The following is a 25043-nucleotide window of genomic DNA, read 5'->3' on the forward strand; positions in this document are numbered from 1 at the left end:
TAAAAGTCACTTGATGAGTAACAAACAGACTCCCCCGACTAGGGCATGCCTAACCCTTCTTCCTACCATGGTGCTTTCCAGCAAACCATGCTGTTTGGAGAGGAAGGATATGCTTGGAATAGATATAGCTCAGCACATCATATTGTCCCTTTCTGATTAGATTGTTAAAAAGAGAAATGAGTCCTGAAAGCAGCTCATACTCTGCTCAAAGCTTAAAAACACAAATATAATATAAAAATCACATAATTAGATAGATAAACTTCAGCAATGACCTGCCAAGATCATTGTGGACATGAGAGGATAAAAGGGGAGGTAAAGACAACAGACAGTGGCAGAAAGTACAAGGGCCTCTGATTCCGGGCATCACACACATTCTTCTCCATTACAAATGATTCATTTATTCAAACTTGCCTCAAAATACCTCAATATTACCAAATATCGACCTAAACAGTTATGGAACTTCTCTATCCAGTTCTCACCCCCTTCACCAACATTTGCCTGGTTAAGCAAATGACCCACTGTATACGTGCAACCTTGTGGTTATGCTTCATCCTAACTTGCCCCATTCATGTCAGCCTTATCTCACCTTGCTGCTATCTAATCTGGCCTGCCCCTGTTACGCAGTAGCATCCACAGGGAATCCCTTTACAGCATCCTCTTCTCACTGACAGCGCTACTTCTCCAGGCTCTACTTCCGGCCCCTCCCACTCATCTTCCCATGAAGATGGTACCCATAGCCCTGACAATTTACATATTTGCATTTACTTTTCTCGTACCAAACCAACATTTTGAACTATTTCTTGAACACAAACTTTCAAACAATATACTTTCTCCCACTTTCGATTGTCTTTACCTCCTCCTCTTTGCCTCTCGTTTCCACAGTGTATCCTGCCCTATGGCCGTGTATACACCTCTCTGGTTTTAATCTCTATCACAAATTGGAGTTGTAGGTAGAACAGACATTACTATACACAATTTAAAGATGAGGAAACAGATGCAAAAAGAGATGAAGTGAGAGCCAGATCTCCGAAAATCTACTCTATCAGCGGCTGCATTTGCTACCATTCTCAGGACCCTCACCATGAAAGGCCTTCTGCTGCTCACCCTGTCTTCTCTGGTCTGCTGGGTCTCAGCTGACATTCGCTGTCACTCCTGCTACAAGGTCCCTGTGCTGGGCTGTGTGGACCGGCAGTCCTGCCGCCTGGAACCAGGACAACAATGCCTGACAACAAATGTGTTACCTCGGTAAGATGTGGGTTTTCTCCAACCTTCGCTGTGGCACACCAGAAGAGCCCTGTCGGGAGGCCTTCAACCAAACCAGCCACAAGCTGGGCCTGACCTATAACACCACCTGCTGCAACAAGGACAACTGCAATAGCCTGGCCCCCCGGCCCACCCCGGCCCTAGCCCTTGTCCTCACCTCCTTGGCTGGCCTTGGCCTCTGGCTGCTGCACTGAGGCTCACTCCATGGCTGCCCCCCTCCCTCCTGCCTCACCTGAACCTTTCTCCCTGTGTCTCGGATCCCCTGACTTCCCACAGTGGTCTCTCCCTAGCTCTCTTTGCACTAAAAAAAATTTCTCCAGATCCTTCACATTTCTTTAATTAGACAGTGGTCTCCCTCCCCATCCTTCTACCCCATATCCTCCAGTCTGCTTTTCCTGAGTCCCTTCCTATTTCCCCCTAGACCATTCCAGATCCTCCATTGGCCCCTAGAAGGACTCCCCACTTTGCCTCCTGCTCTCTGTGGTGCCCTACTCAGAGAGGGATTGGAATCTGGGCCTGAAATGGAGCTTCCATCCTGTTCCTAATGAAGGCTCCCAGAAAGGACCTGATGACTTCATTGTACAGGGCTTATTCCCCAAATCCTGGCTCCCATTGTACTCCATCCCTATGCTCCCCTGTTTCCATTTTGAGTAATAAATGTCTGTGCCTGAAAAAAAAAAAAAAAAAAGAGATGAAGTGACTTCTACAAGTTCAGACTATAAATTAATAATAAAACTACAATTAGGACACATTTTCTATTAACTCAGTTTAATTAATGTCTATTTGGCACATAGGAAGCTCTCAATAAACTTCATCCTTTCTTCTTCTTCTTCTTCTTCCTCTTCCTCCTCCTCTTCTCCTTTTTCTATAATCAACCTTCCAAATGTTCTATAATATAAATGCCCTACTCGCACTTGTCCTTTTTCTTTAATCTGTTGTAGAATCATGAATTTCAGCTGGATGAGGCCAAACACACTTAGAAACCATGGCTAATCCAGTGTTTATTTACACAACACACTGCATGGGGTCACATGCAAATAAGTGCTTAGCAAAAACTTTAAGAGAAACTAGGGTAGAAAGGAAAAAAATCACAACTTAAAGAATATCTCCAGCTGTTGAATTGCCTGCTTATTGCCTATGTGAAATAGCCAGTAAGTGCAGACCTTTACTTAATTTTTCCCTCATGGGATCACTTTATAGAACACTGTCTGTCTTGGCTACATTCTAAACCCAAGTAGCAAATACACAGCGTGGTCCTCTTCCTCTGCCATTTTTGACCTTGGGCCTTTACTCAAAACATGCAATTACTCTGCCCACATGGATTAATGCTTCTGCACAGAAGTGGGCAGGCAGGTGGTAAGAAGAGCTGAGTTCTCATTTAAATTCTTACACAACTTTTTCAGACATCGGTGTTGCCAACAATGACACCATCTGCCTACCTACTTCACAGGTTTTTCAGAACAAAACAGTGCAGAAGACAAAGCACAAAACACGGGCATTTATGACAGGCTTCCAGGTTTGCTATACAGAGGAGAAAAGAAATGTATTTGTGGGGACTGTACAGTGTTCCTCCAAATGATGTTACCTTAAATATCTGAGGTACAAAGTAGAGAAGAATAGGGTATTTACCTTTAAACAATGATAGCTTAATGATGCTTTCTTGTGCTATAGTCTTTAATTTGTCTCCCAAAGAATTAGTATTTTAATTAGTATTCAATTGAAAACAAAGGTACTTGACATTGACATTTTTAATTACATATTATAAAGGGTTTTGGTGTCAAGATTTTTAGTGGTAAGGCCGATGTGGGTTGAAGCTTTACTCTCTCCTACTTGCTATGTGACTTTGAACAAGCGAGCCAACCTCTTGAATCCTTGGGTTTTGTTTGCTTGTCTGTTTTTTGGTGGGGGTGGTTCTGTTGAATAAAGAAGACAATTCCTTCTTTTCTCTCCCAGGGTTATGAGGTGCAAGTGAGATCACACACACCAAGTTATGAACAAGACGGCGCTAGTTGACAATGCTGCTCTACTCCAGCGGCTGCTGAGGCAGCAGCCTGTTTCATTCCACAGTTCACACCTGAATTTCTAAAGTTGTCTCGAGTGGATTCGCTAGGCGATGTGAGTTAACATAAGCCCACTGATCCAAAAACGGCGAGAAATAAGGTTAAAAATCTACCCACGAAAGAATTACAGGGTGAGTAAAAGTTTTAACAGAAACGTTAGCTGAGACTCATGGTCCTTACATTGCATTGTCTTTCTGCTCGCACTGCCTTTAGTCATAGCTAGGGCACAAGTTAAGAGTGGGTGAGCTAATGAAAATGTCCATTTCAAGTACTCAAGGACTATTTGAAGCACCAAAATCTAGGATCCAAACTTAGATGTTCCAAGAGATATCACCTTCTCATTTTGAAAGCAGCCCCGGATGTTGCCAAGCTGGAAGGTCTTCAGTTAAGATAGAAAAGCAAGCCAAAAAAGAATGTTTTCTATTATCTTTTTCTCTAAGGCAAAAGATTTTTTCAAACTGTGGTCTCATCGCATTAGTGGGTCCAATAGAAACCAGTGGAGTACAGAAGCACACAGAAAGGATAAGTTTTATTTCAGACGCACACATGCATGCACTTGCACACACACAGTGTTGTACTGGGTTATGGTTAAAAAGTTTGAAATCCACTATTCGATAGCAGAGTTACCGACTGCTCGCCTTCTGAAAATAAGTGGAAAAGCATTAGGTATTCAGTTTCCATGGTAACACTACTCTTTAGAAGTCCACTGCTGTGACAAAGAAAAGGAAGACAGTTGAAAAGGCTGGACTCTTGAGAAGAAAGTTTTCCCTCCCACCTCAGCACTTTGGTTCCAATGGTTCATTAATATGCCCAGATAAACAACACATTTTAAAGACAAGAGGCAAACAGATATGAAAAGAATCATTAGGGAGAGGGCAGGTGCAGAGGGAAAAACATGTTATTAATTCCAGGTATGGTGCTAGATTACATGGCCAGGCACACCACAGCTCCCTCCTTTAATCTTCACAATCCTCTAAGTACCACACTGTGGTAGCCGCTATGACTTAATAGTTTTGCATTTTAAGTGATGACCTAATGAAGGTCGTTTTCTTGTAGTCACAGGACTGGCAATTGTGGTCATTACCACCTGCTGAGCAGCAGTGCCTGGTTTTGGCGGTACAGGGTCTACATTCAGGATTATGGATAATCAGAAGGTAGATTCTAGAACATCTTCCAGACTGCACTTAAAACAATAGATTAATTGGCACAGATCTCAACTCAAAGAGCAAGACCAGCCAGTGACAGCCGGCTTCTATGGACCTCTGTTTGTGCATCTATAAAACAGGGCTAACAGTGCCTTACCAACCTGATGGCAGAGCTTTCCAAAGTTTCCAAAAGCTAAGATTTCATGATGCCTTTAAGATGACACATTCTAAGTAATAAATTCCATCGCCAGAAACTTCATCACCACGGGTAGCATTAAAATAAGCAGTAGAGAAATAAACTCTAGGGCACAAATTCTTTCCCTGAGGCACCCTGACTGGCCGCTCCCTACCTCCCACCCCTGCAGGGATGGCTGACCAGGCTTCCTAATCTTATAAGTCTGCCCAGAATTCTTGCTTCCGTCTTGCCATCTAGTGGCAGCAGGACTCAGATGACTGGAGCAAATGTTGACTCCTTGTCAAGGGACAGAAAGATACGGGCCATTCCCTGAGCTAACAAATTCTTTCCTTAGACACCAGGTAGGAGCCACAAGACTTGGGAGCACCCACCACCCCTGCCCCGCCCCTTGGATTCTAGCCTTCAGATGCCTCCTACCTCCCAAAGCTTGTCTTCATTAAGAGAAACTTCATTTCCAGAGGAGCCACCAATTGAGAGGCCACTGTTTTTGCTAACATTTTTTTAAATGGTAAAATATAACAAATAGATGGCATCTTAAAGAGACTGAATTAAAGACCCATACAAGTAGAAATGATCTATTCTTAGAATTTATCCATCTATGAGACTCGAGGTCTCTGTGCTGCACAACTCTAGAGGGCATGAAGGGGCATTCAACAACCTAGCATATGTGAATGGCTCTCCATGGACCATCCACACAAGCTCAAGGGCCCCCATGAGACTCGCTACTACTTCATGTATCTCAAGTTTGCTATCCAAAACGAAAGGGGAGTCAGAACTCCCCTTTACTGCTTTCTTTGCGTCAGGAGCCTTCCCAGCTTAACAAAAGCTAAGCTCCAGAAATACTTATTTAAAAAAAATTCTTCAAACAAACCTTTAACAACTCTTGTTCCTAAGAAGGTGTCAAATTGCTTCTAGCTTTCCACAGCTCTAGTTGGCTCCCACTTAGTCAAAATAGAAAAGTCCTCCAGGAGCTGTCCCCACATGGTTAGCCAAGAAGGGATAAAGCAGCACAGGGTTATGTAGCACATTTCATTTCCTCAAGCTGCTCCTTCTCCGGAAGGCGGGAAACACAGCAGCTAATCCTCTTTGCATTTCCTTTTTTCTTTAATTAATTGGTCCATTGAGAGGCAGAAAAGTTCGGAAAGAGAGCAAGAGAAAGACAGCAAGAGAGCAAAAGAGATCAGAGAAGGGAATCTACACTTATTGAGAACCTACTATGTAACAGACACTGGGCTGAGGCTTTTTTATATGTAGGTTATCGTTTTGGAGAAAAAATAGAGCAATGGTAGCAGAGTCAGAGATCAATCCCGCCTTTGTCAAAGTTACTAGGAATGCAACCTTGAAAAGCCTGTTATTTAAATTCTCTGAAGCCCTCTCTCCTCCAAACCCTCCTCATTATCACCCTGGTTCTGCTCTCCTGAAACAATGGGCGGGGGGGGGGGGGGGAAATAAGTAGAGTCCCAGGCATTTTTGCACTTTCAAACTGCCTCCAGGCTTTTGCCTATTTTTAGAAATATCTGGAGAAAAACTGTTTCATTAAAAAAAAAAAAGTACATAGTGGCTTCCTCATAGATCAAAAAGAAATAAGTAGAAGGCAGATGCTAGCATAGGGTAGGGTTTCAATGGCATTGATTTAAAAGACGAGCACCCCCTGGAGAGAATGCGTAAGTGAATGGTAGTGAAAGTTAATGGCCTTGAACCAGAAAAGGGAGAGGTTCAAAACAGGAGAAAATAAGGTCATAATAGGAATTAATTACTGAGCACTTAAAAGTTTTGCAGGCCCCACTGTATTTGACACTCACGAGAAAAGGCAAACCATGAAACAAGCTGTGAAGGCATTTAAGGTTGCCACATGGAATGGAAAAGTAATTTTTCTACCAACTTTCCTACGACAGATATGTCGTGTTTACTTGTTATTTACCAACCGATAGCATGCATAAACCAAACCAAATCCATAACTAAAAAGGTCATAGTAAAAACTTCTAAAAAACCGAAAGAAAGGATAATAGTCACAGAGCAAATGGCATAAAGTGGGAGCAAAAGAACCAGTTACTTTCATTTAAAAAACACACAACATTCTTGAAATTCCCCCAGGAAGGTTTCTGTTTGCTTTATAGCATCTCTCAGTGCTCCGGGCAAATATGTGGATTCAAATTCCGCTCTGCTAGTTGTATAAATTTGCAGCAGATAAATAAACTACCTGGCAAAAAAGATCAGAGAAACAGATGAATAAATGGAAGTATTACTGCTAAACTCATCGGACGAAAGTCTCTTAACACTGTGGCATTTTTCATCACCTCGTCAGCCTCTAAGACTGAGGCAATCATTTGAAAGCCTTCGTTGCAAGTTAGGAGATGTGCGAATTATAAGAGGCCATGATAACCTTTATCTGAAAAGGGCAAAAGAAAAAGTTAGTAAATTTTATATTTCCACCAGTTTTAGTTACTTGAATAGTTATTATGGTGTTTTTCCACATGCTTCTGATTCAAAAATGATAATTTCCCAAGAGAAAAATATTTTTTCCTCAGTAAATACTCTATTATCAAACACAAGCTTAGAAGAATCAATACTAACTTTGAACATGATGAATAAGTTATGGACCCCAGACACAGAAACAAATCACACACATCATGTATGGATTAGATATCTCAGGTGCGGTTACTATAAATACAATTTCATAAAAAATTCACTAGTAGCCTCCCAGAGGAAATGAGTTACTTGTATTCTTTATCTCAGCTAATAGCACTTTCAAATGCCAGTTATTCAACAGAAACAATATGTAGAAAGAGCATGGGTTTTAAAGTAAGAGACCTACGCTGAAATACTGAATCTTTAATACCGTAATTGTGATCTTGTGCAAAGTATTTAACTTCTCTTAGCCTCAGTTTTGCCATCTATAAAATGGCAATATCTATTTCACAGGGTTACTGTTAACATTATATCACATATAATATGCAAAGGAAACCACACAGTCTAAAGCAACTCGTTGAATCTAATTAGATCTCACATGACCAACCCCTATTTACCTTAGATTTTCAGCATCTTTCTTTAAACTAGTCACCTCAAATTTTTTCATCATACAACCCATTAAAACTTTTTGACTCTGCACCCCAGGATATGTACACTTATAAATTCTACATGGGAACTACTGTACTAATATATTACAAAAAACACAAAAATAGAACTTTTAATAAGATGTTACAGCAATAATATAAAAAGCACTTTTTAAATACTGGCTTCATAGTATTAATTAATATCTTAAGGCATGAGAAAACTTAAGCCAAATTTCATACTTAACAAAAGTGAACGTAAATTCAGACTTCAAAGAATCTTTGTGATAATTCTAATTTCATATTTCGGTCACCTTCTTGTCCTATCTGATTGGACATTGTTTTTGCATCATAATGTGGCTCAGAGTTATTACAAGGGTAAGCTCTACTATTTACTTATTGTTCACTTGTCTCGTACCTTTAGGCTTATCTTCAAACTGTGGTTTCTCTAAGAGTATCTTTACACTCAAACGTATGATTCTGTGAGAGTTTAGTTAAAGCTAAACAATATATTCTGTAAATCGACTAAACCAAGCACATATGAACTGCAACATTTAGCAAAATGCTAAAAGCAAAGGACAAAAAGGCCCAGCCACCCCACTGAGTCATGGAATTGCCATTCTCCTTTCAGGAAGCCTTACCTACCTCATGGGACATGACAATGTGACATTCAGACTGGGAAGCCAGCATCACCATATGTAGTAAGACATTTTTCAACATATATGATACATGTTAGTAAGGCTTATTTTTAAAATAATAAACAGAAGTTCTAATATTTTCTCCCAACATCTGGATTATCTTACACACCCCCAGAGTATAAACACCCTACACCCCACTTGGCCTTAGACTCTAAAACAGCCTCCTAACCAATGTCAGCCTCTCCCCTCCTCCAGTCCATCTTCTGTACTGTTTACCTTTCTAAATTATAAATCTGCTCCTGTTACCCACTCCCTCTCAGAAATCCTCAACGGCACTACGACTCCTTATGGGGTAAATCCAAATATTTAGGCAAAAAAGCCTTTGGCATAAAATGTCTAGCTCCAAATTCATATACATCCAGCTTCACCTCTTACTAATGCCCACACTGTGCCTTATTCTGGAGTCCCACCAAATTGTTAGATGTTTCCCACACATGGTCTTGCAAATCTTCATTCATTCAGCAACCATTTACTGGCTGCCTATTATATACCAAGCATTGGGGAAGACAAGACCCAGCCTCCCAGCACAATAATCAAGTACATAAAATTATAGCATAATGTGAAAAGTACTCTAACGGAGATTTATACAAAGTCTTACGAAAGCCTGGGGTCAGGAATGCTTCTGAGCTCCATTTCCTGCACCCAGAACACACTTACCTCCCTTAGTCCTTGTTTCATAACCTCCTCCTAATCCTTCACAAATCCAGTTCAAATGTCAATTTTTGCTTCATAAACTGCCCTAGAAAGACTTGGTCTCTTCTGCCCAGCAGCTCCCGTATGACTTTGTCATGTTGTTATAACACGTACTGCTATTTCATAATGATATTTTCAATACAAGTTTTGTACAACACACCTTCAAATGTTAAAAAAAGTTGGGCAAAGTTACAAAAAAATCATTCCACTTAATGACAACTATCAAATTTTTTAAGATTAACCATTCAAGAAATATATTTTCTCCTTAGGGGTTTTATTTTTCCAATTTTTAATGGAAGTATAATATACACAGAGAAAAGTACAGATGCTATGCTCAATCTTCACACATTGAACACATTCCAGGAACCTGCACCCATCCTTAGGTCTTTATAAGTCCTAGCAACTATCTGACCATCTGTATTCAGACACTATGGGAGTGATAATCTAGTTTTTAGCCATTGGGGCTTCTTTCAAAAATAAGAATTCTTTCTTTTAAACATCAAATTGCAAATTCAAGGAATGGAAAAATTATAGCAAGAAAATATTTTGTGAATAAATAAGACACTTTAAATTGAGTCACTTGTATAATCAATGTTTTAGTATCTCACACTAGTCTGAGATAGTCTAATTTATTTCAAAATAAATATCCATTTTCCTTGAAAATACTTTTTACATTTTTAAATGCATATGCTTGCTTTTTCAAGTCTGTATTTTTGTTAAAGGAGATAAATCTAAATGTAGAAATGTCTTTAATGCCTAAAATTTATTTTTTGTGACCCTTTAATAGCAATAACCAAACATCCTCAAATAACCACAATTCACCAACCAAATCTATAATCTCTTTCAAATAACTATCTGCTGACTCAGCTCTTCCTGCCATCAAAATCCTTGAAAAATTTTAATTCAAATGAGTCAGTGAGGGGCCAGCCTCGTGGCCGAGTAGTTAAATTCACATGTTCCACTTTGGTGGCCCGGGATTCACTGGTTCAGATTCTGGGCACGGACGAACACACCGCACATCAAGACATGCTGTGGTGGCATCCCATGCAGGGGAACTAGAATGACCTACAACTAGGATATATACCTATGTAATGGGACTTTGGGGAGGAAAAAACAAAAAAGGAGGAAGATTGGCAACAGATGTTAGCTCAGGGCCTAGCTTCTTCACCAAAAAGCATAAAAAAAAGAAGTCAGTGACTCAAAAGATTTATGAAGGTACCATCACTCCTGTTGATAATTTCCCTCCTAGCAATAGCCAGTTATATGAAGAAAGGACCAGCAATTCCAGTACAAAACCTGGCTTCTTCTCTAACTAATCGAGAAACTTTAGGCAACTCCCTTAAACTCTATGATCCTCATCTGTAAAAATGAGGATCACATTACTGAATAGGTGAATGCTTTCCAAACAAAAAAACTCCCCCCAAATTCAGTTACACCTGTGAAATACTGCTGTTAAATCTAGAACAAATGGGACCGGCCCCGTGGCCAAGTGGTTAAGTTCACGTGCTCTGCTTCGGCGGCCCAGAGGTTCACCAGTTCGAGTCCTGGGTGCAGACATGGCACCGCTCATCAAGTCATGCTGAGGCAGCGTACCACATGCCACAAACTAGAAGGACCCACAACTAAAAATACACAACTATGTACCGGGGGGCTTCGGGAGAAAAAGGAAAAATAAAATCTTTAAAAAAAAAAAATCTAGAACAATGAAGGTAGAGTTAGAAGCTGTATAATAGAGCCCTGGCCCTACTATTGATTTCTTGGGTGACCTTAATCGAGTCATTAAATCTCTCTATGCCTCATTGGTTAGAACACTGGACCAGATCACTAGTTCCAGGTGTGTGGGTGTTGGAGCACTTGAAATTCATGATGTTCTTTGCAGAACATGTTCCTGTGGGATAGAATAAAATATTGATTTACCAACCAAGTTCACTTCTATCACACACAGGGGACTCTTATTGGCAGAAAACATAACTATGTTACACCTATTAGAAATAATAATAAAAAAAAAAATCACAGCCACAAGCAAACAAGGCCACAAAAAATGGGCTGTTTGAGTTTTTCTGTTAGTTTGCATTCAATTGTACCTGCACAAATTTCCCCTTGAAATCAGTTAGTACTCTCAAGCAGAAAAATGGCACGAAATGATGAAAGTTTACCCAAAAACTTGAGTGAAAAATTTTTAAATAAGGAAATTCTATTCATTATCTAATTTACAAGAAGGAAAGCAATCCTGTCATTATTGAATGTAATTATCAATCCTTTGATTATTTAATTTCAAGAGCAGAACTCATCGCCCCAGCTCCTGGGAAGAGAGTGGGAGGAGGGAAGAACTTGACACTCCCTAAGGTTCCTTTCAGTCCCAGGACTCTTCGCTTTCCACTGAAATTTGCATTCTATTTGCATATGCTACATGCTATTCTGGGCATAAACAACAATATAACATTTTTAACACTGCTTAATAAGCTGACCATTTTTCATGAAACAGACCAGCATGCATATACATACATACACTCACACCTAAACACATACCCACAAAACACGACCCTTGGGGGCTGGCTCCCCTGAAGACATCCTTGACGTTCACTGAATGCTGTAATGGTACATATCAATCCATACTAATTTGACAAACCAAGCACAGGCCATCTTTTCTTGCAAAAGACCCTGGCAATTAGATATTAGAAATTTCCCTCCACAGTCGACAAATACTATGGCGTATTTGTGATGTATATCTGTGGCAGGCATTGGATAAACGGTCCAAAATGAGGGCAGCTGGAAATGGTAAGAAAAATGATCTAGTTAATGCGGTTCCCCACTAGGCCTTATTATTTCAGGTGTAGCACTCTTCAATCAACTTAACGGACAAAAATAACCCTAGACCCACTTTGGCTAAAATACAAAATGTCTCACAATGATTTTCCTTCATGTAACTCTGATTTCTAGTTTAAAAAAAAAAAAACTATAAACAATGTTGAATTAGAATCCTTTTTAATATGACACTGTTTTCCTTGGTAGAAATGAGACGTTTACCTCTAAGGAACTTTCTAATGACGTACTGTAGAATACTGTAGAATACTGTAGAATGAAAAGTACAGAAGCCCTACTTTGCTTTTTAAAATCTAAAGGTTTCTGGATAATTTAGTTTCTTCATCATGACACACCTGCTCATTCCAGAACTCAGAACAGGTTATACCAGTTCATGTTCTCCTATTTCCATTTTGTCCCAACTATCACCCTGTTAATGTAGAAACAATGAACACTTAAATGAACACGTGAAAAAAAAAAAACAGTAAAAGAAGCCCTGCTCATTAGCTGACTGAAGAGCTTTGTGTCTCAAACACAAAAAGGGAGGCGGAAGTCTCAGACCATTCAAACAGGAAAACGTCAGATTACTTGCTCACAGAGACTTCCATTTTAAAGCACTGCATCCTCCTGTGGAAAAAGAATCACTGGTCTTCTTTAGAATACATGGCACTCTAATTTTTCTTAACGTTTACCAAGTCTTTCAGTATAACTTGATTACTTTGGTCAATTCTTTCTAGATTAAGTACATTCAAGAGTAAAAGAGGATGACTGAACTTTATGAGGTTTTGGTTGAAACAAATTCAAAATTAAATTAATGGCAATGACAACACTATCAATCCCATAAATAAGGCTATAACTAATCCTCCCACCAGGTCCTTTGCCTTCTGAAACTATCCTGGAGTTCTGAGCAGAATAATTCTCCTAAAAGTGGCAATTCCAGGAGAACCAAGGGGCATTATCCTTTTACTATGATACTCCCATCTGAGTCACTAAATAGCAATTATTCAGGTGCCATGAAATCAGGAAAAGGAAGAAAAATAGATAAAGGATGACAGCTTAACCACTGTCCTCTGACAACACATTCACACTCTCTACTCTCCTGAAGCAACAGTCACATGTCATGAGTACATTTTGGTCACATGTAAAAGTATCCAATTACAATGAAAGATTGTCATAATGTATCTCCTGAATTTCAACCAATTTTACATAGCTTTTAATAATAGCTATAGCAGAGCTTTAACATTTGCTAATGATTTTGTTCAAATTATATTTAAACCAACACTTAATATAGTACTTTACAAAAACGCCAGCTAGAATAAGAGCCCTGAACTGTTAATGACAGTAACACTCATAGAGCATTTACACGAGAGAACTGTGGTCTGCTAATGGAAAAGTACCCATCCATTAACATTATTAATTCCTTTCCTTCCTCAATCGTACGGCAATCACAGTTATGCCTTTTCCTTTTTAAGTACTCCCGCAGAGAATGACACAATCACAGAATCTCTTTCTCTAGGACTCTTGACTATCAGCTGTAACTTTATGATTCAGAGGGCGAAGATTTTCAGGCAGGAAAGTTCTTAAAATGACGAAGACCCAAGTTTCCTCATTCAGGATCCAGAAATTTTACACTAGATCATGCTGCCTCCTAGAGGCCAAAGGGACATAAAGACACCTCTAAATGCACCACAATGTCTAGTTTTAACAAACATCACGTATTCTCAAATTGAAGTCTTGATAATAAACACACAGAACATGCTCTGCTTATTTGATTAAGTGACTCTTTTTCTACTTTTTAGGTAGATATCTACTTACATTTAAAAAACCTAAAATGGCGAGGGAAAATGTGCATTGCAAACGACTCAACCCTGAAGAGAGAGCGCAAATGACATAGATATTCTGCTGTCAGCCACAGGAAATGGAATATTAATAAATGCAAACATTTAAAAATGTACACTGTAAGTTTAAATACAATTATCCTGATAGCTAACCTTTAAATACCTAAAAGGACTACATTGCTATAGTTAACAATAGAGCCACATGCCTAAAAAAGCTGTAAGTATAAAGTAAAATTTTACATTAAGTATAATGTCCTATAAAACAAAATGTATAAAGGTGTTTCTCAACACAGTAAACATCTTGAGAATGAACACATGCAAGCTACCGTTGGTGCAAAATCCTTGTGCGAAATATTATTGTTAAAGAATCTGTCGAAAACACTGAGATGAACAAAACTTCTTAATTGAAGGAAGTCAAGTACAATGCAATCTTCCTTACTTCTTTTTGGCAGCCTGCTGCTTCATTGTGTTTTGTGTAACGAAAGATCTGGCCAGTGGGAAGTTTTAATGTATTCACACGGGGCAATCTGTAGCAGAGTTACCCTGGGGATAAACATGCCCCCTGCACAAAGAACCATTCTAAGTAGGTCAAAGCATCCCCAAACAGTATTTAAACCACCAGAACCTTCCTCAAAGACTTTAATATTCGGTCACTTCATTCAGAAAGGATGCGAAATACAAAGAATCACAAGATACACTGTTAGAAACAAGAACACTGAGGACTAAAAAAAGGGCAACTATTAAAAGGGAATTTTTTGAGATTCTAAACTGGAGTCTAGTCAGTTTAAGATATTTACCAGCAAAATATCTGGTCAAAAGCATGCTTATGATCCTGTTGAATTTAACACAAACAGTAAAGTACTACTAGATTAGAGATACAGACAGATAGGAATCAAAACTTGTTTAAAACAATCATTTGGTGTGGACTCAGAAGCTGGAGTCTATTACACTGACACTTTTTAAAACATGAGTGATTAAAAAAAAGACTAAAAAAGGCTTATAAAAGACTAGTGATTCATGAAAGGGCAAAATCAAAGCTTCTATCTAATAACAACCAGAACATAGGGGCATCCTGTGGAGAATGCTAGAAAAGCAAACAATACATAAATAAAATCCTAATTTTTCCTGGATCCTTATAGCAACATTGAGAGCTACTTGCCACTGTTTTCTTCATTTCTTCAATAATTTCTGACTTCCTGGGCACTCAGATGGTGAGAAAGAGAACTAACTTGAAAACCTATAGCACCTTTTTCTTCCATGATTCCGCAGACATCCAAAACCTTCAAGTTCACCAAAAAACCATGATGAATGTCCCAACACCGACAGGCCTAGAAATGCTAAATCCTCACAATTGACTATTATTTCTGTTCCTATGTCTCGATGTGACAACCTCAGCATAATTACACTAAAATAAACAAAGAAGGAAATTTGGAACTGATTTTTTTTTTCTTGGTGACAGGTTTTCAAGAATATGAAGGACTGGCTTAAAAAGAGGTTAGTTTATTCTAAAGATGGAATGGCTCTTCACAGAATCCAAATGCAAGGTTTCAGTCTCAAGAAAGACTAGAACTGGGAATTGAAAGACCACCAGAGACCAGGGGAGTGTCTCCTTCTCACCTCTGTGTCTAACTTCATGGACTATTCATTCTCTGCTCACAACCGTCTCTGTTATTTGGTCTCTCCGTTTTCACATATTAACTATGATTTTCTTGGTCCAACTTTCACATTCCTAGAAGGCTATTCTGATTGGCCCAGCGAATGTCTGCCTGTTTATGGTCAAATCATCCACACCCAGTCAAATAAAGTACACGAGAGCCCATCCACTTGGTCATGAATTCTTTAGGCATTTGTACGTTTGAAAATATCTACAACGTTTTTATTTCACCTTTATTTTTGAAAGATATTTTCGGTAAGTATACAATTCTACATTTTTTTGTGACAACATGGATGGATAGTGAGGGTATTTATGCTACGTAAAATAAATCAGAGGGAGAACCTCAAGTACTGTGTGATCTCACTCATAAGGAGAAGATAAAAACAATGACAAATAAATACATAGAAACAGAGAGTGGATTGGTGGTTACCAGAGGGGGAGGGGGAAGGGAAGAGGGTTAGGGGTGATTAGCACATGTATGCGGCGATGGATGGTAATTAGTTTTTGGGTGGTGAACATGAGGTAATCTACACAGAAATCGAAATACATAACGAGGTACACCTGAAATTTATATAATGTTATAAACCAATGTTACTGCAATAAAAAAAAAAAATCCTAGGTTTATAGTTTCTCTTTTTGAGTACTTTAAAGATGTTGCTCCTTTGTTTTCTTTTTAAAGATTTTATTTTTCCTTTTTCTCCCCAAAGCCCCCAGGTACATAGTTGTGTATTTTTACTTGTGGGTCTTTCTAGTTGTGGCATGTGGGATGCCGCCTCAGCATGGTTCGAAGAGCAGTGCCATGTCCATGCCCAGGATCCCAACCAGCGAAACCCTGGGCCATAGAAGCAGAGCGCGTGAACTTAACCACTCGGCCACGGGGCCAGCCCCAACTCCTTTCTTTTCTTACTTGCATTGTTTCAGAGGAGAAATCGCTGCCAAAGAACCTTATCCTTATTCTTCTATATGTAATGAATCTTTTTTCCTCTGGTTGCTTTTATGTTTTTCTCTTTATCACTGATTTTGAGCAATCTGATTATGATGGGCTTCTGTGTAATTTTCCTAATGTTTCTTGTGCTTGGGGTTTACTGGGCATCTTGGATCTATGGATTTATTGTTTTCATCAAATTTTGAAATTTTCTGTCCCCCACATCTTTCTTCTAACCTTTGGGAAGACAAGTACACTATATCAGGCCACTTAAAGTTATCCATGGCTCACTTATCTTCTTTTCATTTTTTCTCTCATTCTTGTCCCCTCATTCCCATGTTTCATTTTAGATAACTTCTCTTATGCCTAAAAGTTCAGTAACCTTGTCTTCTGCAATGTCTAATCTGCCACTAATCCCATCTGGTGTATTTTTTATCTCAGATATTGTAGTTTCTATCTTTAGTTCTGAGTCTTTTTTTTTTTTAACGTCTCCCATGTCTATACTTAACTTTTTAAAAAATGTCTAATACAGTGATAATAACCTGTTTTAATGCTCTTCTCTGATAATGCTAACATCTGTGTTAGTTCTGGGTTGGTTTCAAGTGATTATTCTCCTCATTAAGGGTCATGTTTTCCTGTTTCTTTGCATGCCTACCAATCTTTGATTGGATGCCAGACATTGTGAATTTTACTTTGTTGGATGTTGGATATTTTTGTATTCCTATAAATATTCTTGAGTTTTGTTCCACGATGCAGTTAGAAATTACATGGAAACTGTGCCTTTCAGGTCTTGTTTTTACGATCTGTAAGGCAGGACCAAGGCATTGCTCAGTCGAGGGCTAATTTCTCGCCACTATTAAGGAGAAACCATCCTGAGTATTCTACCCAAGGCCCCACGACTCAAAGCAACCACTATTCCCTTTGAGTACTGGGCATTGCTTCTTATAACCTATATTGGAAGGTTTATCCTTGACCTTGGGTAGCTTCCTTACATGCAAGCTCTGATCAATATTCTGCAGAGGGTCCCTCTGCAGTCTCTCCTCTCTCGTACTCTGTCCTACAAATCCTGGCCACTGTGGTCTCTCTGGTTCTCAACTCAGAGTCCACTGGGCTCCTCCTAGGATCCCCCCTTCCTGAGCTGTGGCCCAGAAGCACTCTCAAGGCAGTAAGGTAGGGAAAATTTAGGGCTCACTTCATTTATCTTCCTTCTCCTAGGGAGAACTATACTGCTTCTTGGGATCACTGTCCTTTGTTACCTGATGCTATGTATTCTGTCTGTTTTTTGTTTGTTATTGTTTTTTGGTTTCAGATGGGAGGAAAAATTTGGTTCCTCCATCTTAGGCAGAAGTTCAAACCCATCCATTTGGAAAGAAAGAGAGAGAAGCAGCAATTCAGAAATTGACTGAGAGATACCGCAAAAAGTATCTATACCACATGGATTTTATAACAAAGGATATTCAAGAGCACATGGAATTTATGAGATCACACTGGTCATATTCAACATTTACTGGTTTATTTAAACAAATATTTATTGAGTGTCTAATATGTTTCAGACCCTCAGGATATAGAAGTGATGGAAATGTGGTTTCTGTCCTCCTACAGCTTATAATTGTGAAGAGAAGACAGACACTAAACAAATAATAGTTCACAGGTAGTAGGAGATAGAGATGAGAAAGATGACTACATATTGCAGGGTCCTGAAATGAATCAAACCTCAGGAACTAAAACAAGTAGTAAATGCTAAGTGGGCTGAAGAAGAGCTGAGGAAGAAGTCTCATCAGAAATAGTAAAAATTCCAAAGTCTAGTTTTATAAATATCTTCTCAAACTTCAGATAGAATAACCAATAATTAGTTTATTGTATCACTTACTAAACTGATAAATTTTCAATTAACATAATTTTTCACATTGCTATTTTTAAGTACCTGAAAAGCTTTTCCCCTTTTCACATTTAGGTGGGGAGGCTACGATGTCCAACAAATCATTAAATTTTTTATTTGACTCAACATGCCTCCTTTTTTTAAACAAGTAGCGTAAAAATAAAATTCAGCCCAGAAATTTAATAACATTATTTTTACTTACTTGTTAAGGAAAGGACACCAGTCTGTGAATATCTTGACTCATTTCCTTGTTAGGATTTATCTGTTTGAATGTCAATACCTTAAATGACCAAAAAGCAGCCACTCTGTCCTTCTGACTTCAGACATACTATCCAAATCAGTGCAAATTTCATATTAATGCAATCCAAATTAACACGGTCACCTCTAAGGCTGTTAACAGCACTCAAACACAATATACACTAAAATTTAACTACAATTAAAACCTCAGCAGGGAATAGATTCTGTCTCTACATGTCACTGCGTATACCCGGGGGCTAGTCAGGTATTTCATCACAGATAAAAGTCCTGAAGGAAGGCAGATACACAAGAGTGAGTACATTTAGGGGAGAGAAGGAACTAGGATTCTAAACATCAAAAGAGAATATGAACAAAATCTGGAACTTTGTAATGTTACGATTTTATGACTTCCTAATTTCACTCACAAAGCTACCTTTGATAGGGAACTTCCATATCCTAGATTACATGTAGGGTTCACTCTGCTTTTCCTATCATCACTCTACATTCAAGATTAGTGTAGCCATTTTGGCAATTTTCTGATAACATTTTGAGAAATGGTGCACGTTATCGCTCAGATATATTCACTTAAAGTAATAAAGATCAAGCTTTTCGTTTCTATGTCTTAAACTCAGATCATGCTTTTAGATTATGAAAGAAGTGAGTGATTTAAAAATTTCTTGATGATTTCAAGAAATTAACTAGGAAAACCCTAAAGACCACGCCGATTCAGTGTTATATGTGATGCACTGGGTTAAATTTAATGATGAACTTCAAAGTGAAGATGTAAGCGGCCCAGAGTAATCCTATGTACCTATAAAACCAAACACATTAATAAGATTTTTTTAATCAATAAGAAAAAAGTTGCTATGAAACCCTCTACTATAGGAAAGAGCCTTTGAGTACAGCACAACCTGACAATGAAAAGAAAAGCACTTCTCTCAAAGAACAAAGGAGCCTGCTCATTTCCACTTTTTGTGTTTTGGGCTACTGAAATTTTGCATTTCAAAGTATGTGAAGCTAATGCTTTAATGGTACAGAAAAGGTAATAGAAAAATGTGAAAACACTTGCATGGAGTCCATATAGTCATTCCCTCAAGTCACTCTGATATAATTCATTCACAGTGTAAATTATGTTAAAAAGAAAAAGAAGAACTCATAGATAACACATTACTATGCTCCTGTAACATGGAGAACTTGCTCTCATTTCCAATTAGCAATGCATCTATTTGTCTTCAATGCTACTCAACGATCCTCAAGGCCAATTCAGCAACTGGCTGACAGGTTAGGAAATAAACAACTTTTATAATCATTTCACATTTTACCTTTAGTCGGTTCTTTTTCTTAACAGCTAAACACATTGATCAAGTCTACTCTCTAGTAGCAAGTCTGTTTATGGAGCAAAACTAGGAATTATTCTTGATAGGAGAGAGATAAATGAATGCCACTGAAAATAAATATTTTCGGGGGTGGGGGGAGAGTGGCCCTGAGCTGACATCTGTTGCCAATCTTCCTCTTTTTTTTCTTTCTTCCCCAAAACCCCAGTACATAGTTGTATATCTAGCTGTAGGTCATTCTAGCTCTTCTATGTGGAATGCCACCACAGCATGGCTTGATGAGTGGCATGTAAGTCTGCACCCAGGATCCAAACCAGCAAACCTCAGGCCACCAAAGCGGAGCACGCTAACTTAATCACTTGGCCTTGGGGCTGGCCCCGCCACTGAAAATATTTTTAAAATGCAAATCCCAAACTCCCACTATAAAAGTAATTTTGATTCATTCTTTCAACAAATGTTTATTGAATATTTTAGAGCGGACGTTGTGCTAGCTACTGAGTGTGTGACAGTCAGTACAACAGATATAATCCTCTCCTCCTGGATCTTATAGTCTAGAGAATGAGGCAGATGAGTAAGCAAATAAACAAATATACAAAAAAAAAATAAGATGTGTTAATATTATGGGAAAAAATGAACAGTTTTTGGAAGATATTGTTTGGTATAATCTGAAATAATGAAATCAAATCAGGCTCTTTCTAATAGGCATGTTGGACAAGTTAATTAATCAGTCTGAACATCACTTTGCTTTTCTGTAGGATAAATACATAATTTGCCAGACAAACTAGGATACTTATCCAGGACCAATGCTAAAAGGGAAGAGATGCCAGGACAAAAACCTGAGGAGTCCCAGAGAGACTAGTATTGTATGGAAAATAGGGATCACGGTATCTACCTCTTAAGGTTATTGTTGAGTTTTAAAAAGATCTAGCAGAGGGTTTGTCACATAACAAGACATCTATTTTTACGATAATTGGACACACTTCTGTACTTCCCAGAGATCTGGAATATATCCTTCCCAACTCCCATCCCACCTTCCCAAACTTGAGATCTAGAATACATCCTTACCAAATCCTACCTCACCTTCCCCAATCTAAATTTTACCAATCCTTCAAAATTAAGCTCAAATATCATTTTGAGGCATTCACTTCATAAAGTCTTCTTTATGGCCATCCAAACCTAACCGATAATTGGCAAAGTAATATGATCTCAAAGATCAGACTCTAGAATGAGCTAATCAGAGAGGGAGGAGAAGGAAATTTTAAACCAAGTCAAACAGAATTGAGAAGTTGTACCACCGTGTCCCTTCTAGACTCTAGCAGGAAGATCTCGTGCTCTTCCAAAAGTTCTTTACAGAGAGGATTCTGAGAAGATGGTAGAGTAAGAAGAACCAGGAATCCGTCTCCCTGCTGATGAATAAATGAAAAGCATAGAATATATCAGAGTATATGAGGAAGCGATGTGGTTTAAAACTAATTCGGCATGACCTTGTCTTTCCAGAAAGGCCTGACGTGGCATGCATGCATTCTACACCTGCTTTAAGCATTGACAATGTCCCAAAGCCCAAGAGTGATGCCCTTAAAGATAGGAATGTTGCCTCCCCCGTATCAGAATTTCTTTAAGGATAAGCATTTCATCCCAGAAACTAAGGATTAATTACTGACCTGCTTTAACTCATCTTGTGAACACTCACCTGCCTACCACCAACCTGTGCTCACCTTGTAAGCATTTTTGACCTGCTGTGCTAGCAAAACACCTCGTGATAATAGTAAAAGACATATTCCTGTCACATGTGATGTATGCTCTTTGTTCCAAGACAGTATATAACCACTCTGTACACCCCACTTCTTTGGTGAGCTTCCTTCATGGTGGAAAAGTTCTCCCGGGCTATAGTCCTCAAATTGGCCATAATAAACTCACCTCAATTTTGATTTATAGACTGATTATGGATTATTTGTGTTGACGCTGCCTACACAACAAGTGCACTGGCATAATCTGTCTGATGTAACTATTTTAGAATTCTGGAGTCTGTTCAAGGCTTGCAACTTCCAGGGGAAGACTTGGATGGCAAACTGCAGTTAATATAGGTCAATTTCAGCTCTTAGCACGGTAGCAGCAACCCATCCCCCACCCCCTGCCATATGGCAGGCAGCTGTGCATGTGTTCCTGGACAGTTTATACACAGCTTATGGGAGCGAGACTGCACAAGAAGAACCCTGTCCTCCAAATAGCGAGGATCTGTGCTCTCATCACTGTCTGCTGCTTCTAATCACAGAGGTGCAGACCAAGAGGTGGGCAGCCATTATTGTTGTACCTCCACATATTGTTGCAAGCCCCTCCCCCTACACCTGAAGTGACTTCCTGGGGATTTAAAGAGCTGGAGTTCTTTTTTTGTTTCTCCCTTCATGTTTTATTCTTTTCTCCTTTCAGGAGCCAGACATTAAAGACTAGAATATTCAAAACTATTGCCTATACAGAGAAAATCAGAAAGTGACTAGGCATATGCCCAGAGGAAGGCTCAGAAAAGACCTGAGAAGACCATAAGTTTATACCTCAGTCTGATCCTCAGCACAGAGACAGCCTACAACAATTAAAAATTTTTTAAAACCCCAAAACAAAAACAATAACCAAAAAATGTAAGCCCTGGGGAACAAAGAGAATCTGATTTCCAGAGTCGCCACATTAGATTCAAATGTCCAGTTTTCAACAACAAAATCACAAAGCATACAAAGAAATAGGAAAGTCTGGCCCATTCAAAAGGAAAAAAAAATAAAAACAGGAACTGTCCCTGAAAAAAACCTAATGGCAACTATATCAGACAAAGACTTTAAAACAACTTCCTTAAAGATGCTCAAATAATTAAAGGAAGTTATGGAGAAAGCCAAGAAAACAATGTGTGAACAAAACTGAAATATCAATAAAGAGACAGAAAACCAAAAAAGAAACCAACAGGAAATTCCGGAACTGAAAGGTACAATAACTGAAATTTTAAAAAATGACTAAAAGGATTCAAAGGCAGAGGTGAGCAGGAAGAAAAAAGAATCAGTTAACTTGAATATAGGACTATGGAAATTACCAAGTCTGAAGGACAGAAAGGAAAAAGATTGAAGAAAAGGAAACAGAGCCTAAGGAACCTGTGGAACATCATTAAGTGGACTAATATATGCATCATGGGAGTTCTAGAAGAAGAGAGAGGAAGAAGGGGCAGAGAGAATACTTGAAGAAAGAATAGCCAAAAACTGCCCAAATTTGATGAAAGGCAGGAATATAAACATCTAAAAAGTTTAACAAACTCCAAGTAAAGATGAACTCACAGACCCACGCAGAGACACATTATAATCAAACTTTCAATAGCCAAAGACAAAAAGAAAAATGTGAAAGCAGCAAGAGAGAAGCAAAGTGTCACAAACAAGGGCTCCCCAATAAGATTATAAGCAGATTTTTCCTCAGAAACTTTGGAAGCCAGGTGACAGTGGATCGATATATTCCAAGTGCTAAAAGAAAAAACCTCTCAAAAAAGAATCCTATATCTGTCAATACTGCCCTTCAAAACTGAGGGAGAAATAAAGACATTCCCAGATAAACTAAAGCTGAGGGACTTTGTGACCATTAGACGTGCCCTTCAAGAAATGCTCAAGGTAGTCCTTCAAGGTAAAAATGAAAGGACACTAGACATTAACTCAAAGTCATATGAAGAAAGAAAGATCTCAATAAAGGTAAATACCTGGCAGGTAACAAAAAGTAAGTATTATTGTAACAACAGTTTGTAAATGTACTTTTTCTTTTCTACATGATTTAAGAGAAAAACTTAGTAGCGTAAAAGCGAATATTACTGCAACTTTGGTTTGTAACTAAAAATCTTGTTTTCTTCATAATTTAAGAGACTAATGCATTTAAAAGAATTACTAGTTTATGTTTTTCAATACACATTGTATAAAGATATAATTCTGTGACATCAAAACCAAAAGGGATGAGGATGGAGCTGTAAAGAAGCACAGTTTTTGTACACTACTGAAGTTACCTGGTTTAATTTAAACTAGTGTTACAACTTTAGGATGTTAAATGTAATCCCCATGGTAACCACAAAGAAAACAGCTATGGAATATACACCAAAGGAAATGAAAAAGGAATTCAAACATTTCACTACAAAAAATCAACCAACCACAAAACAAGACAGTAATTCAGGAAATGAGGGGAGAAAAAGCAATAAGGCAAATAGAAAACAAATAATGACAAAAGTTCCTCTTTATCAATAACTAGTTTAAACGTAGATGGATTAAACTCTCCAGTCAAAAGACGGAGATTGGCAGAATGGATAAAAACACATGATCCAACTATATGTTGTCCACAAGAGACTCTCTTGAGATTCAAAGACAGAAACAGGTTCAAAGTGAAAGGATAAAAAAAAGATGTTCCATGCAAATAGTAACCAAAAGAGATCAAGGTGGCTATACTAATATCAAACAATATAGACTTTAAATCAAAAAGGGTTACAAGAGACAAAGAACATTAAATGTTGATAAAAGGTTCATTATCTCCAGAAGATATAACAATTATATAAACATTTATGCACCTAATGACAGACCATCAAAATATATAAAGCAGAAACCAACAGAATTGAAAGAAGAAATAGACAGTTCTACAATAATAGCTTGAGACTTCAATATTCCACTCATAATAATGGACAGAACCACCAGATAGAAAATAAGTAGGGAAATAGAGGACTCAAACAACACAACGCATCAACTATAACTAACAGACGTATACAGAACACCCTACCCAACTACAACGGAATACACATTCTTTTAAACTGCATATGAGACATTTTCCAAGACAGACCATATGCTAGGCCACAAATTGAGTCTCAATAGATTTAAAAAGATAAATATCATACAAAGTATCTCCTCTGACCACAAGAGGATGAAGTTAGAAATCAACAACAAAAGGAAACCCGGAAAATTCACAAAATGGTGTAAATTATTTAACAACACACTTTTAAACAACTATGCATCGATGAAGAAATCACAAGAGAAACTAGCAAATACTTACAGAAGAATGAAAATGAAGACAACATACCAAAACTTTCAGGATGTAGTGAAAGCAGTGCGAAGGTGGAAAATTACAGCTACAAATGCTTACATTAAAAAACAAGAAAGATTTCACACCAACAACCTAACTTTACAATGTAAGGAACTAGATAAAGAAGAACAAACTGAACCCAAAAGCTAGCAGGAAGAAGGAAATAATAAATAGCAGATGTAAATGATACAAA

General features: G+C 38.3%; 2 protein-coding genes across 3 annotated transcripts in view; one reads left to right on the forward strand and one right to left on the reverse strand.

Annotated features, from left to right (window-relative positions):
* Positions 1–25043, reverse strand: part of FGD4 (FYVE, RhoGEF and PH domain containing 4) — a 193457-nt gene that overhangs the window by 140809 nt on the left and 27605 nt on the right. The gene's annotated exons all lie outside the window — the stretch shown is intronic.
* Positions 1020–1937, forward strand: LOC124243251 (lymphocyte antigen 6 complex locus protein G6c-like). The gene is given in 2 exon segments (XM_046668862.1): positions 1020–1237; positions 1239–1937. Coding segments are annotated over 2 exon segments (375 nt in total). The 5' UTR covers positions 1020–1081; the 3' UTR covers positions 1458–1937.

The sequence above is a fragment of the Equus quagga genome, chromosome 1, assembly GCF_021613505.1.
Source record: "Equus quagga isolate Etosha38 chromosome 1, UCLA_HA_Equagga_1.0, whole genome shotgun sequence".
In the NCBI taxonomy this organism is placed as follows: Eukaryota; Metazoa; Chordata; class Mammalia; order Perissodactyla; family Equidae; genus Equus; species Equus quagga.